This window comes from Carcharodon carcharias, chromosome 2 (assembly GCF_017639515.1).
Source record: "Carcharodon carcharias isolate sCarCar2 chromosome 2, sCarCar2.pri, whole genome shotgun sequence".
Lineage (NCBI taxonomy): Eukaryota > Metazoa > Chordata > Chondrichthyes > Lamniformes > Lamnidae > Carcharodon > Carcharodon carcharias.
The window spans coordinates 222,331,627-222,347,595 of NC_054468.1; the positions used below are offsets into that span (position 1 = coordinate 222,331,627).

The 15,969-nt window shown below is 40.4% G+C and overlaps 1 protein-coding gene across 1 annotated transcript in view; it reads right to left on the minus strand.

The window, feature by feature from the left end:
• Nucleotides 1-5,075: 5,075 nt before the first annotated feature.
• LOC121275263 (deubiquitinase DESI2) overlaps nucleotides 5,076-15,969 on the minus strand; it is a 58,611-nt gene continuing 47,717 nt past the window's right edge. Inside the window, exon 5 of the mRNA XM_041182701.1 lies at nucleotides 5,076-8,584. Within this exon, the coding sequence (XP_041038635.1) occupies nucleotides 8,342-8,584 (243 nt within the window). The 3' untranslated portion in view covers nucleotides 5,076-8,341. The remainder of the gene's footprint in view (nucleotides 8,585-15,969) is intronic.

Below are 15,969 nucleotides of genomic sequence, written 5' to 3' on the forward strand. Positions count from 1 at the left end.
AGCCAAGGGTGCTATATACTTTATTAACCGCTCTCTCCACCTGTCCCGCCACCTTCAATGATCAATGCAAATATAGACCCAGGCCTTTCTTCTCCTGCACCCCTTTCAAAATTTCACCCATTATTTTGTATTGTCTGTCCATGTTCTTCCTACTAAAATGCATCACCTCACACTCCTCCACACTGAACTTCATCTGCCACCTATCTGCCCACTCCACCAACTTGTCTATGTCCTCTTGAAGTTCCACACTGTCCTCCTCGCCGTGTACAAAACTCCCAAACTTCCCATCATCCACAAACTTTGAAATTGTCCCCTGCACGCTAAGATCTAGATCATTAATATATATCAGGAAAAGCAAGGGTCCCAATACCGACCGCTGGGGAACTTCACGACAAACATTCCTCCAGCACGAAAAATATCCGTTGACCATTACCCTCTGCTTCCTATTTTTCAGGCAATTTTGTATCCACATTGCTACTGACCCTTTTATTCCATGAGCAATAATTTTTCTCAATTTGACGTGTGGCATTGTATCAAATGACCATGGCCACGGAAACTCTGGCTGTTCACCCTCCCCCAGAAGAATGTCCTGCAGCCGCTCTCTGACATCCTTGACCCTGACATCAGGGAGGCAACATACCATCCTGGAATCATGTCTACAGCCACAGAAACTCCTGTCTGTTCCCCTAACCAATGAATCCCCTATCACTATTGCACTTCCTTTCTTCTTCCTCCCCTCCTGTACAGTCGAGCCGCTCATGGTGCCACAAACTTGGCTCTGACTGCACTTCTGAGGAACAAGCGTCCTCACTAGCTTCAAAAACAAGACCCCAGGGGCCTCCTGCTCTACCTGACTACTTCTCTTGGACAGCCTGGTGATCACCCATTCCCCCTCTGTCTCCAGGCCCTAACGCAGTGGTGTGACCACCTCTTTGAACGTGCTAATCCTGTAACTCTCAGTTTTGCGGACGCGCCACAGTGACTCCAGACACCACTCGAGCTCTGAAACCCGGAGCTCAAGTTTCTGCAGCTGGCAGCACTTGCTGCACATGGTTGTCTAGGACACCGGTAGTGCCCATGGCTTCACATGGATTACAGGACAGGCATTCCACTCGATTGAGCTGCCCTGCCGTGTTTTAACTCTAGTTCTCTTACGTTAACTTTATTCTACTTTGGATTTTTTATATTATTATATTGGCCCTAAATATCCCTTATTCCTGGCACTTCTCAGTTAAATCCAAGTATAGCAACTTGTTTAAAAGTATTACGCTTTTCTAATTTACTCACCAGGTCCTACTTACCAAAGTTGCCGCTCTTCTTTGAGGAAAGGTAGAAACGAAATTAGCACCTCCTCCCTCCTCACCGAACTCCCTCCGTCACCTCTGCTCTCAAACTCTTGCTGCTTCTCACACTGTTTTTAATCACTCCGCTAGGTACTAACTGCCTGGCTTGGGTTCCTCCTCTCTCACTCTCCTCTAGGAGCTGCTGACTGCCTGACTCTCTTCCAACCTCTCCAATCTATCCTCATAGCTACAGTTTTTCATCCCAGGAATCATTCTTGTGAATCCTCTCTGTGCTGTCTCCAATGTCTTCACACTCTTCCTCAAGTAGGGAGGCCAGAACTGGACAGAGTGCTCCAAATGAGGCCTGGACCAAAACTAATCCTCTCCTCACACCTCATTCAAATGTACAAGTGCAGCTCATTCCCCAGAAAAAGCCTGCAACTATATAACATCTTATGTATTTTCAGAATGCCCCAAAGTGCTTTCCAGGCAATTAAATACTTTTGAATCATAGCCGCTTCTTTTGCAGGCAATTAGGGCAGCCGATTTTTCACGTAGCAATACCCCAAAGGGGTAGAGGACATCTTAATCTGACTTTGGGCTATTGTTGGGGTCAGTGGGAGAATACCCAACTACTCTTTAAGTAATGTCAGGGGATTTATTACTTGAGCAGACAGGCAGCCCAAGCCTGGATAGTGCCCACAGCTGCAACATTGAGTGAAATAACATGAGTCAAGCTGAAACCTCACATTCAGCCCCAATATATATCTATCTCTTGAAGGTTTTGCCTTCATTGCCTACCCAGCCAACCATTCCATGTAGTAACCAAACCCATATGAAGAAATCACTCTTGACATCAGGCCTGAACTGCCAGTTTATGCCCGCGCCTTATCACATGCAAGATTAGTATTTCTGTTTAACGTATTATATATCTCTATAAAATCCCACCTCATTCATCTCAAATTTTTCAGCCCTAAAAGGAGGTTATCTAATCTTTCCCCAGTGAGTGGGCAGAACAATGCAGATAGGGGTGAAGCGAGAGGTCATTGATTTTGATTCTGAAGGATAAGAGACTAAGAGCTGTGGACGAGCAATGGGGTTTACGTGCCTATTTACACAAATCACCAACCCACAGCTGCACAGCACTCCTTCAGTACTGCACAAAAGCATCAGTCTATATTATTTCAGCAAGTTTCTGAAAAGAAATGAGTCCATGGCCATCCATCTCTGAAATGACAACTGACCAACAGCAATATAATCCCTCTGTCAACCTCTATGGTGTGACAGGTTAGTTACTCTATCAATCTTAGTTAAAGAAAGTCGAATGAACCAGGAAAAAGAGCTCTCTGTTCTTGGGGTGCAAAACAATCCTAAACTGGGCAACAGCAGGAGCACCAGAACTATTCTTGTCAATCAAAGGTAGGGTCAGGCTCAGTTGTGAAGCCTTTTCCCCTCCACCTCATCCAAGGTTAAACAGCTGGCTCACGCTCTGCCTAGTCTTATACAGGATGAACAACCACTGGGAGAAAATATCAGAGCAGCCGGTGCCTCTGGGACTGCATCCTCATTAGTCAAAAAGTTACAGAGTGTGGTTAATAAAATTTTCATTTATGTAGAGTAGAGAACAGAGAAGATTATTTTCAGACGATGTAATGTAGCAATTAATTTCATGAACAATTCACACTGAACTTCAACCGGTACAAAAAAAACTTATTCATTGAAGACTGAATTGAGGATTAAGACGATTAGATAGATCCAATTATTCGGTGACAATAGAAAGGTACAAAGGAGATTACTGCCACTGTGTATTGTCAAATGTCCTTGACGTTAGTTAGCATTAGCATGGTCCACACATAGCTAGATCTGGCTGGGTTTTTGCTGTGGCTCAGTCAGTTATGGCTCAGTGGGTAGCACTCGCACCTCTGTGGGTTCAAGGTACACATCAGGACTTGCGCACAAAAATCACCAAGGCCCAATCTGCCCCCTCAGGTGAAAATCCCATGGCACTATTTTGAAGAGCGAGAGAGTTATCCCCAGTGTCCTGGCCAATATTTATCTCAATCAATATCACAAAAAAACAGATTCTGATCTTTATCACATTGCTGTTTGTGGGAGCTTGCTGTGTGTGAATTGACTGCCCCTTTTCTAACTTTACAACAGTGGCTATGCTGCAAAAGCTCGTCATTGTCTGCAAAGCACTTTTGAGACATTTGGTGGTTATGAAAGGTATTATCTAAATGCAAGTCTTCCTTTTCTTTCAAGATTGGTAGGAGTCGAAAGGCAGAGCACAAGAATTACTTAAATCCTTTGAGGCTATCTGATAGCATACAAACCTGGTAGTTAAAAAATTCCTAACACTTAACTTCTATAATGTGCTGAAATGTTAACATAATGATAGATTTGGGTGAAAACAGCTCCAATTTTACAATAATTGAGGGCAGTGAAAGCAGAGGAAGTTAATAAATCGCAATGATTTTTAACAATTACTTGAGTTCAGTGTCCAAGGCCAGGGCAGGGTTGAAACATGTGTCATCATTAATCAGGGGGACACAGCCAAGTCTAATTCTGATATACCCCAACATGTTTTCCTGGGTGTCGCTGGCTGTCAAGTGGGAATAGGGACCCTATAGTATGCTTAGGAGCAAGTGCAACTTTGGACCTATGGTTCCCAAAGCTCTCCACCACTGGGATTTTCCTCAGGTCATGCTTGAGCAAGAGGATGATTGCCATGGTTAGTCAATAGCTCCGTTATCACTGCATCATGTGACCACCAGGATGGTAGATGAATGAGATGGACCATGGTCCTCTATCATAGAAATATAGGACTTAGAAGCAGGAGTAGGCCATTTGGCCCTTCAAGGTTGCTCTGCTACTTGATAAGACTATGGCTGATCTGGTTGTGGTCTCAACCCCACTTTCCTGTCTGCCCCCCATCCCCCCATAACCCTTTAACACCCTTATTTACCTAAAATCTATTTAACTCAGCCTTAAATAAATTCAGTGACCCAATCTCCACTGCTTTCCAGGGAAGAGAGTTCCATGGACTAGTGATCCTCAGAGAAAGAATATCTCATCTCACTCTTAAACGGGAGATCTCTTTTAAAAAGTGTCTCTGTGTTCTAGTCTCTCCCACAAGGGTTAACATCCTTTCAGCATTCACTCTAAGTCCCCTCAGGATCTTATATGTTTCAGTAAGATTGCCTCTCATTCTTCTAAACTCCAATGGATACAGGCCCAACCTGTTCAACCTTTTCTCATAAGACAACCTCTTCATCCCAGGAATCAGTCGACCGAACCTTCTCTGCATTGCTCCAATGCAATTAAGGAGACCAGAACTGTACACGGTACTTGAGGTGTGTTCTCATCAGTGGCCTATTCAACTGTAGCAAAACTTCCCTACTTTTATATTCCCTTCTCCTTGTAATATAATTCAATTTGCCTTCTTAATCACTTGCTATACCTGCATACTAACTTCTTGAGATTCATGTGTCTGAACACCCAGATTCCTCTGTACTGAGTTCTGCAATCTCTCTCCATTTAAATAGTGTGCTGCTTTAATATTCTTCAACCTGGAATTGTGACAGATAAAGCAAAAAATAAAAATACTTAAACCTGACAAATCTCTTTAAAAAAAAAAGTGACCAGACTCCACGTGCCAAGGTTTGAAAGTGCCCTGAACATGGTCCCCTTTTACTAAAGTCTCCACTGCAAGCAAGAAAGATGCAGATAACATGGGTTGTAGGCTCTGGCAATTGAAGTTCTGACAATAAAATAAGTTCAAAATCAACCAAGTTTTAGAACAAACAAGTTTTTTTTTAATGCTGCCATCACATTTTGTTCAAAAAAATAAAGTACAAGAACTACTTTCAAAGTTTGCAAGGTCAGGAATAGTAAAGGGACAATTGCCTACCCTTTGCTTAAATTAGATATAACATGACTTAATATTACATACAGCTACTGGAGTGGAAAATGTTACGAGGTATTTTGGATGAATTGACCTGGATCATCAATAGGTCCCTGTGTCACAATTAAAAAGGCACCTCACAGAAGTACCCTGGCAATCGGGTACGTAACATATTTTGTACCATCTAAGAGGCAGTGGTGTGTGAACAAGAGCAACTTTTACTCAAGATACAGAGGTACACTGTGCCTGTGGGTCTCACTCAGTGAAGCAGTGCTACAAAAGGCCAGGACCAATATTTGGAGCATCATGCATACGTAGTTAACCCCTTCAGTCCGGAGTACAAATTAACACATAATATTGTACTTTTCTCCCCTCTTCAAAACCCAATTCTACTCTTGCCATGCTACACAGATAATCCTAAAAGAATGTTTTTAGCCAGGTAGCTTTAACCAATTGGACCGCTTTAACATAAAGGATGGTTCAATGTTCAGACTTAGAGGGTGGCCACTTTTCCTGGCATTTGTGATGCATGTGCACTTGAATTGTTCTATCCATTCACCTGGTAGGTATCAAGTTTTGCTTACTCCCGGTATGGCACAAGGGCACTAACCCTCCCTAATCAAAGTGGCCTGAAATATCATTGCTGACCCACTAACTGTACAGATCAATGGAACACAATGAAGAAGTGGGAGGATCCCCATCTCGACACCGCTTTGAAACCAGTCTATCACCCACCATTGAGTTCTAGAGTGGAAGGGAGTCTGAAACAGCTCCGGCTCTCAGCAGCCCATAATTAACTTGGATAAGTCACCTGCACAGGCATGTTAACAGAATTGTGCTCAAGATCTAGCAGTTCATGGAAAATGGACATCAAATTCAGAGTTATAAAGTGTGTGGTGTCAGTGCCAAGGTTTGTACCCAGTTCAATTAGAGCGTACACTAAGCTACCACTGGTCTGCAAAGGGTTAAAAACATATGCAGCCCATTAGGGACTGACACCTGTTGTAAAGCAGTTACTAACTCCTTTACTTAGTAACAATTAACCAAAAAATGGCCTCATATCATTTATCTTTCTCCTATGATACATACTGCCAAAACATTCCCTTCCACTCCATATAACACTCCATCACTGAGACAGTAGGCAAAGTGTACCACGAACAAACCAGTCAGTAGGAAGTTTATTAGCCAAACATAAGCTGACTTACTCTCCCATTTTGCCCTGCCTGCCACTCAGTTAATGCGTCTCATTCGACAGACGCAGCAGAGATAGGGAGATTTAGTCATTGGACTGGAATCAACTCTGTACTCGGGTAAGCAACAATAGCCAGTGATCTTGACAGCAGTTGTATTACTCAACAAAAGTTAGGCAGTGTTAGGAATACTATTGCATAGCAACACAACTCTTGGCGGGATGTCAAGAACTCCTGTGTGAAGCATAATTAGAATTATTCAGGGATCAGAATCAGTCTCTGTCAGAATTATACAATGACACACCGTTAACATCAGAGGATGTTAAAGAAAAAGGCCTTGGAATCTTGATCTATATTTGACAACTTTGCCATGTAACTTGCAATCCAACCGTACATTCTTGAGTGTGGTAACACTCTTATCAAGTGTGTTCTAACATCAAACAGTTTTAGTAAATATTAAACTGTTTTTGCAAGTGAACTCTATGGGCTGGCTAGAAAGATTTGTTTGGCATGGTGGTTGGTACCCAAGTAGGATTCATGTACACCTGATTGCCAAGCACAGAATCACAATGTCCCTTTAAGTCACCTTTTATAAGTTTAGGATAGTCTGTAACACCCCATTTACAAACTCTCTAAGGCACACAACAGCGCAGAGTGTCAATCGCAAAGACAACCTGCTAAGGGATTGCTGAAATGTACAGTGGTTTTCTTTTCAAAAAAAGAAAAGGAACACAGAAAGACAGGGAATGAGGGTTTGCACAAGCCTGGGACAGATACATAATTCATCCCCAGGGTGGGTGGATAAGCATGTGATTGAAACATAATTTCCTTAGAATACTGTAAATCACTTCTGAGAAGTAAAACTTCCATAATAGACTCCCAATATTGTCAAAGGGATTTCATAATTAGAAAATGACTGAAGATTTTTATCTCACAATTTATGATTCACAATAGTCCAAGTGTACATTTTAAAGTGCTAATCCCTCCTACAATGTAAGTCAGTTAGAAAAGATTAGACAGGAGTTCCTACAGGTTTCAAAATTCCTTGAGGAGCAACTTTCGACGCTAAAGTTTTAAACAGACTACGTACAATACTAGCAGAATGAGGCAACCTGAACAGTATGCCAATTAGTATTAGGGTTTGTTTCACTTACTGGTCTATGCAGCTGAAGAGGTCTTTGATTCTTAGCCTCAAGAACAGAGACGCTAATTAGTTCATTATTACAAACTCAAGTGCCCTGTTCATTGAGAATGCTGGTGAAAGTCTTATTGCTCGACTTTGATGTTTTGTACTCTGTCTGTGCACAATAATAGCATTTTATCTTCAGATGTTGCAGACTGGTACAGCTTTGGAAGCATGCAAGATATTGATTTTGTAGCATTCTTTGAAAAAACACAACTGAAAATGTTATTAAATATGGTAAAAGTCTGTCAACTGCGTATTATCATGAAGGGACGAGGAGGGGTGGAGAATAACATGAAGGGGGGAAGTTAAGGTTTTTAGAGTAGAGTAATCACCAGTGAACTTCATTACTGTACCAGTCTACAACAGTTAGAGTGCTTTAAAAAAATATAAAATTACCAGTTACAACAGGTTGTTAAGAGTTGATCTCAGTTACTGGACTTTGTAAACAATTATCCAAAATACTGTATATATACATGTGTGTGTGTATATATATATATATATATATATATATAGTTTTCAAAAGCAGTTCTTTACAGTGACCCCTTCAAACCTTTAGAAAGGAGGAAAGAACATGGAATATCAACGACAAAACATAATTTTGAACATGAAACAAACGCCAGGTGAAGTAATAAAAAAATCAAAAATGAGAAATAAGGATCTAGAATGTTCAGCACCCTGCAGGAGCAGTTTCTAATGATTGTGATAATTATTTCTTTTTTAAATTAAAAAAAAGTCAGTTGTATGTCCTACAAAGTCAATCTCAAGTCTCTGCGGAGGATCATAATTTGGTGTGGTGGCCTGAGGTGGGCAAAGTGGACCTAGAGGTCGATGCTGAGGCAGAAGTTGAAGCTGCTGCATCTTCTCCCTCCCCGAGCTCATCCTGCAGCTCCTGGCTTACGCTGGTCTGCAGTGCCGCAGGTGTCAGCCATTCTTTCGGCAAGCAACTCTGGAGAAATGGAATACAGGAACTGAAGTGAGCCAGCCGGTTAACCCAGCGAGGTATCTCTTTTCCACAGAGGATCTGTTGTAAAAGAAAATAGAAACGGAATGTCATTTTACAATAGTTTCCAAATTTGATTTTCTTTAAATGTAGTAAAATTTGTTATTATTCCAGGGACAAATCAAAATGCTGCTTTGCAGATAGCTGACAAGCCTTCTAAAGGATAGGTTGAGCATACCAAGGCAAATACTTTCTTCCCTCAAATTTTCTCCTCCATTTAACTCTCTGAAAAAGCTGGCTGTCCTGCAGCACCTTGTTCAAGTAACTATTCTTCCCATGGAGCATAAAGTGAGGAATATTAAAAAGGTAAAGGGAATGAGCAAAGTGGGTCTGCACTTGGTAGTCCACTGGTGCAGACCTTGAGCACTAAGAGACAATGACAGTTCTGAATGACTGCAGATGCTGAGTGTCAGGAGGCAGTTTATTATGGAGTGTATTAAATCCGAGTCTTATGCTGTCCTTCCACCTCATGCACCTCCTGCAGGGATCAACAGAGAGCAATCAGGAGTAGGAATCCAGCACCTTTTTTCCTCTACCACCATAGAGCTTCTGCTGTAACCCAGGATGAGATCAGGTAATCCAGCAGGCTGAAGATGACACATGGAATATTCTGGGTTTCTGTGGCTCAATTCACAGTGGGCAGCTTGCTCTCTAATAGAATCATCATGGAGCTACATCAACATTAAACCCAGTTTAGATCGACTAACCACCAATTATGCTCAAAGGCTCTTATTATCTTTGTACAGGCACTGTTTGCCTATTTATATTACAGTAGTTATCAGGACATGTGCTAAAATTATGGATGAGTTACATAATCAGGAGCTTATGTTGACCTCGGCTCAGTGCCAGCACTCTTGACTCTGTATCAGACGCTTTTGGGGCATAACCCCACTCCAGACTTCAGCACATAATCTTTGGTTTAGTAACGGTTAATGGGGCATTACCAATGAAGGTCACAGCAAGGAAAAATAACAAAATTAAAAGCATTATATCTGAATACACAAAGCATTCATAACAAGGCAAATAAATAGCACAAGTAGAGATAAATGGATTTGATCTAGCAGCCATTACATGATGTGGTTGCAAGGTGACCAAAGTTGGGAGCTAAATATTCCAGTGTACAGGACCTTTAGAAAATATATACAAAATGGAAGTGAAGCCCTAATAATATAGGATGAGATAAAGACAGGAGATAGAAGGATGCAAAATTAGTATGGAAGGAACTACGAAATAACAAGGGACAGAAAACATTTATAGGAGTCATTTATAGGTCCCTAACAGTAGTTGTTATGATGGACAGAGTATAAATCAGGTATCTTAGGAGCATGCAAAAGTGTACTGCAATAATTGTGGGGGACTTCACAGAGACTGGGCAAACCAAATTAACAAAAGTAGCTTGCAGACAGTTTTCTGGCACAATATGTCAAAAACCAATTAGGGAACAGACTATTTAAGAACTAGTATTGTGCATTGAGACAGGATTAATTAGTAATCTTTCGGCAAAGGATCCTCTGGAGAAAAGTAATCATAATATGATAAGAGTTTTATATTAAGTTTGGGGGTGATGTGGTTAAGTCTGAAATACTGTGTAGAATTTAAACAATTTTGGTGGTATGAGGGCGAGTTGGTTGAGGCAGACTGAAATGCTGGTAAATAGGTGATGACAAACATGTAAAGGAATAAATAATAATTTTCCATCAAGAAACATTTCCTTGAGGCATAAATCTCCACTGGCAAAATGGCACAGCCATGGGTAACAAGGGAAGCTAAGGATAGTATTAGATTAAAAGAGTCTTACAATATTGCCAAAAACAGTAGAAATTTTGAGCATTTTTAAAAAAAGTCTGCAAAGGATAATCAAAAAATTGAAGGAGGGAGAAGTACAATGAGAGTAAACTAGCAAGAAATATAAAACAAATTGTAAGTAATTTTACATGTATGGGAAAATACAGGGATTAGTGAAAGTAAAGGTAGGTCCTATAGAGGCAGGGGCAGGAGAAAATCATAATGGGGAATGAGGAAATTACAGATGTTCAACAAATAGTGTGGGTCTATCTTCACAGTACAGAACATAAAAGGACACATTGGAAATTGTGGGAAATCATGGGGCCAATGAGAGTGAGGAAGTTAAAAGCAGTTATTAACAAAGAATAATTCATGGGACTAAAAGCTGCAAATCCCCTAGACTTGATGGCTTACACCCTGGATTTTAAAAAGAGATGCTAGCAGAGATAGCGGATGCCTTGGTTTCGATCTTCTAGAACTCTCCAGATTCTAGAATGCGCCCCTGGATTGCAAGGTAGGAAAAGTAACACTGCTGTTCAAGACAGGAGAGAAAGAGAAAACAGGGAACAATAGATAGGCCAGTTAACCACACATCAGTAGTAAGCAAAATGCCAGACTTTATTAACGATGTTGTTAACAGGGAACGTGGAAAATCTTTGCAGGGACCTTTGCTGCTCCAATTTAACACACAGACTTGCATTCACAATCTTGTTCAAGGTAGCTAAATTTGCACATGACATTAATCTTTTTGGGGGATGCATGGGGCAGAGAAGGGGACCAGAATCAGAAGATGCCAGCAAGAACTTATGAAGAAAACTTGTCAAAGGATGTAGCTGGGCTGATTAGAGGTAAATGGAGTTTAATAATATACAAGCAAAGTACTACATATATTGGAAGAAAAAGGTAGGATGTACATGTAACTTCCACAGGATTGTATCTGGGAGTGGTTAATCCCAAGTGTTATGTTGTCAAGTCCTGAGTTCAAATCTCCAGAAACTGACAGGTGGTCTGGCTCAGTACACCTAGAATACTAAGTGCAATTCTGTTCATTGCATCATAAAAATGCTATGCAGGCTCTAGAGGTTGTGCAGGACAAAGCAGCGAGGCCAATCCTTAATGTTACAGGTATGAGCCAAGCCTCTTTAGCCTCAAACTGCTTTTTCCCACAGTTAGGCGTCAACAGAACAATGTAATCTCAGGAAAGATCTTCCAGATATTGAGGACAGACAATTGGGCACAGATATCATCCTCTCTCGCTCCTTTTCCTCAAGTGCAGGTTGCTGCTTGGATAGAGTCAGAAAGTCATGGGTCCAAACCCAGATAGCTATCTTAATCTTGGAACATGTTATTCATAAATCTTTATTACTGGCAGCAGCAAACTCCAGTTTGCATCTCTCTGATCCAAGCTCACACCCTTAACTTCAGAAAATCTGTGTTCAAACAGTGATTCCAAGTTGGCATTCATACCGGGGGAAATGGCTTCAAGCAAAGACTACCGGATGCTTAGTAATTATATTGCTTGCTGGAGCATGCACCAGCACATACCCTATAATGTATGTGCAGGGGAAAAGATTAAATCAGCAAACTAGCCTTTAGATGGTTTGCAGGTGAAGTATCAAAGCAATAATTACTTTTACATCTCAAGCTTAACTGCCTTACTCTATTCAATGTATCAAATAAATATTTGGTGTAAATAAAAAACACTCTTACTAGTATGTGTCAGAATTATTTCAATAAGGTGCTTTGTTTTGGGGACACCATTGCCTGATCAAAAGAGAACCATTTTCCCTCTAGGTTCTGCTAAAGCCACTTTTCAACCACTTACCAGGAGCTAAGTGTAACCTAAAATGACTGCCTTCCCATGGAAGAGAATGCCTGGCCTCTTTTTGAACTGACTATCTGTCAATGATCAAGTTCAAAAACTCTGTGCAGGTAGCTGTAGGCACAAGCCACATTACTGCAGACATTGATATTAACATATGTCACATCAACGAATATTTTTAAAACTTGTATCAAACTGAAGACAAGTTATATATTTTTTCAAGTAATCAACACAACTGTTCTAAAGCTAGGTTTGGCTCACCTATTTCTCAGTTCATTGAACAAAATTGTCCAGAAACCTCCTCAGCAAAGTTGACACTAGGATAATTATCCATTGGGATTTAATCATGACAAATCATGGATTGCATAAAGAAAAATACATATAACTTGCATTTGTGCAGCAACTTCCAAGTCTTCAGGGTATCCTGAGTGGCTCAAAGATAATAGTTACTTTAGAAGTGCAACCACTGTTGTTCTGAAGGGAAATGCAGCAGCCAATTCAAACACAAGGTCCAATAGCCAACAAGATTTTACTGGTATAAAAACAAAAAAACTGCGGATGCTGGAAATCCAAAACAAAAACAGAATTACCTGGAAAAACTCAGCAGGTCTGGCAGCATCGGCGGAGAAGAAAAGAGTTGACGTTTCGAATCCTCATGACCCTTCGACAGAACTTGCGTTCGAGTCCAAGAAAGAGTTGAAATATAAGCTGGTTTAAGGTGTGTGTGTGGGGGGCGGAGAGATAGAGAGACAAAGAGGTGGAGCGGGGGGGGCGGGGGTGTGGTTGTAGGGACAAACAAGCAGTGATAGAAGCAGCTCATCAAAAGATGTCAACGACAATAGTACAATAGAACACATAGGTGTTAAAATTAAAGTTGGTGATATTATCTAAACGAATGTGCTAATTAAGAATGGATGGTAGGGCACTCAAGGTATAGCTCTAGTGGGGTTTTTTTTTTATATAATGGAAATAGGTGGGAAAAGGAAAATCTTTATAATTTATTGGGAAAAAAAAAGGGAAGGGGGAAATCCCCCTTCCCTTTTTTTCCCAATAAATTATAAAGATTTTCCTTTTCCCACCTATTTCCATTATATAAAAAAAAAACCCCCACTAGAGCTATACCTTGAGTGCCCTACCATCCATTCTTAATTAGCACATTCGTTTAGATAATATCACCAACTTTAATTTTAACACCTATGTGTTCTATTGTACTATTGTCGTTGACATCTTTTGATGAGCTGCTTCTATCACTGCTTGTTTGTCCCTACAACCACACCCCCGCCCCCCCGCTCCACCTCTTTGTCTCTCTATCTCTCCGCCCCCCACACACACACTTTAAACCAGCTTATATTTCAACTCTTTCTTGGACTCGAACGCAAGTTCTGTCGAAGGGTCATGAGGACTCGAAACGTCAACTCTTTTCTTCTCCGCCGATGCTGCCAGACCTGCTGAGTTTTTCCAGGTAATTCTGTTTTTGTTTAAGATTTTACTGGTGTTGGTCGAGGGGTGCAATTTAGCCAGAATACTTTGAATTGTGTCATTGATCCTTTCTTGCCCACCTCAACAGCAGATAGTGGCTCACTTTAGAATCTCATCCAAATGCCAATATAGCATTCCATTAAAACGGCACTATTTCTAGACTTCTCAGCATCCTTCAGCTCCACATTTGGCTGTACAGCCTACAACTTCTTTGGCCCCATACCCTGGAAAACACTCACTAAGCCCATGACTGGCCAAGTGCTTTGGAATGTTTTTGTTAGAAACGCTATACAAAAACAATTTGTTCAAATGTCAGTTTATTTTTTGCACCATTCCTAGGGTGAGGGCACCAACTAAGTCAAGATGACACTTGCATTTGTAAAAGAGCAAAATAAAGGGGTTACAAAATGTACCAACCAGGTTCAAATTAGTGACAAAGGAATTCAGGAAAGCAGCATGCCTGTGTCATGCAGAGCTACATAAAAACAGGGTAAGTTACCAAGTACAGTTAATAATTATATTGCCAGTTATTTTCCAAAAATCTAAAAGAATGCACTGTTTTACTGGCTCTTCAACTGGAGACAAGCCACGTTTCAATCCTCAAGATTCTCATGTGGAACAAAAAGGCTGCAAGCCATTTATTTTGGTTACACAAGACTTTGAAATTCTTTTTTCAAACCCAGCTGTGTCTAAATTGCTAGTGTAATGCAGTGTAGCAACTTCCAGTTTAAAATTCTAATGCTATAATAATTAAAAGGCAAAGTAGAAGTTTGGCAAAAGCACAAGTGTATAATTGTATAGTTGCAGAAAAACAATTCTCATTCTGAGATGCCAAATGGGAGGCCACCAAGAAGGGATGACCAACTCAAACTTGACTATACACTATATGACCAAAGTGTTTATTTTTTTGTCCATGGTGGTTTAATTATTTTCTGGCTACCATACGCATTGGATTAAATTCAGATACATAGTGTATTTTTCCAACAGCAGATCATAAATTATAGTCTGGGAGGCAAAATGGCCATAGAAAAGTTATAGCGCAGAAAGGGGCTATTCACCCCATCATGTCTGTGCCGGCCAGAAAAAGATGAAAAAGAAACTAGCCGCTCATTTTAATCTGACTTGAAATGCATTATTCCCAAGAAGCATTTTTGCTACCTTTCACTTGGGTGTCAATTTTGTCAGCTTGACATGCCAATCGACTGAGAAATGCCACTATACAGTGTGGGAAAACATTAGTTGGAAACAATTTAATGCAGTTAAAAGTAGTACAGTATTTAACAAAAAGCAGAAAATAATGTGTAATGGAAATATCATTTATTCTAATATTACCATGGGATACAGAAGCAGGCTTGTGGGGGCTGTGTTACGACTGGTTTAACTGAACCGAAGACAGTCAGACTGCAAGGTTTAAATCATCAAAGAGGATGGGTGGAAAAGCAGGCATTTTGAAATGGAAATAATTGAGCTAACATTTGCATTTATAGATAAGTTGAGAGGTTGCTTGAATTCCAATGGGGAAATTAGAAGGTGACAAGGAAAATGGTTGCATCTTGCAGTGGTTCATAGGCAAACAAGCAGTGGGGATATCTTGTTTTATTGACCCAAAAGCAAAAACAAGATGGAAATATGAAAGATCTCATATCTGGAAGGGTATGGGTTTCAAAGGAAGTTTAAAACAATGGATTTAAAGAACAAAAGAGGAGAAAATATATTTAGGAAAAGATTGAAAGCTGTATAAGGAGTGGCCATGTGAGATTTTGAAAGGTGTGCTGTGTGAAGACAGACTTATGAAAGATTAGCCTCTAGCCACCCCAGGGAAGTGCTTGCTTCTTCCAGTAAGCAAGGTTTTGTTAAAAACCTTGGAATTCCATTGCCAAGTGAGAGGAAGAGAGGAGCTGTGAAATACCTTCCTTATAGCAACAGTGGGTGCCTTGTGGTAATGTTACTTGATGCTTTATAGATTAAGGATCTATTCAGACCTGGAAAAGGGTGTTTATTTTGGGAGTCTAGTTAAGTAGAAGTCTTTTGGGAAACGTTGTAAAACTAAATTTAACTATGTAATTGTATTCTTGTGTGTTTAAGTTTTCTTTTATTAAAAAATATTTTAATTTAATATTTAAAATCTCCCAAAGTAGTAGTGGACTCTTTACTTCTGACTTCAGTGCACATACCTTCTGGTAATACAAATACAAATTGCAAATTTTTGTGATAGCTTGGCCAAATTTCCCGTTGGGGATTTGGTCAGCCTGACAATGACCACCTGCTATATTATAACAAATTGAAACATTCAGCAGGTCAGGTGGTGGAGGAGGAGGAG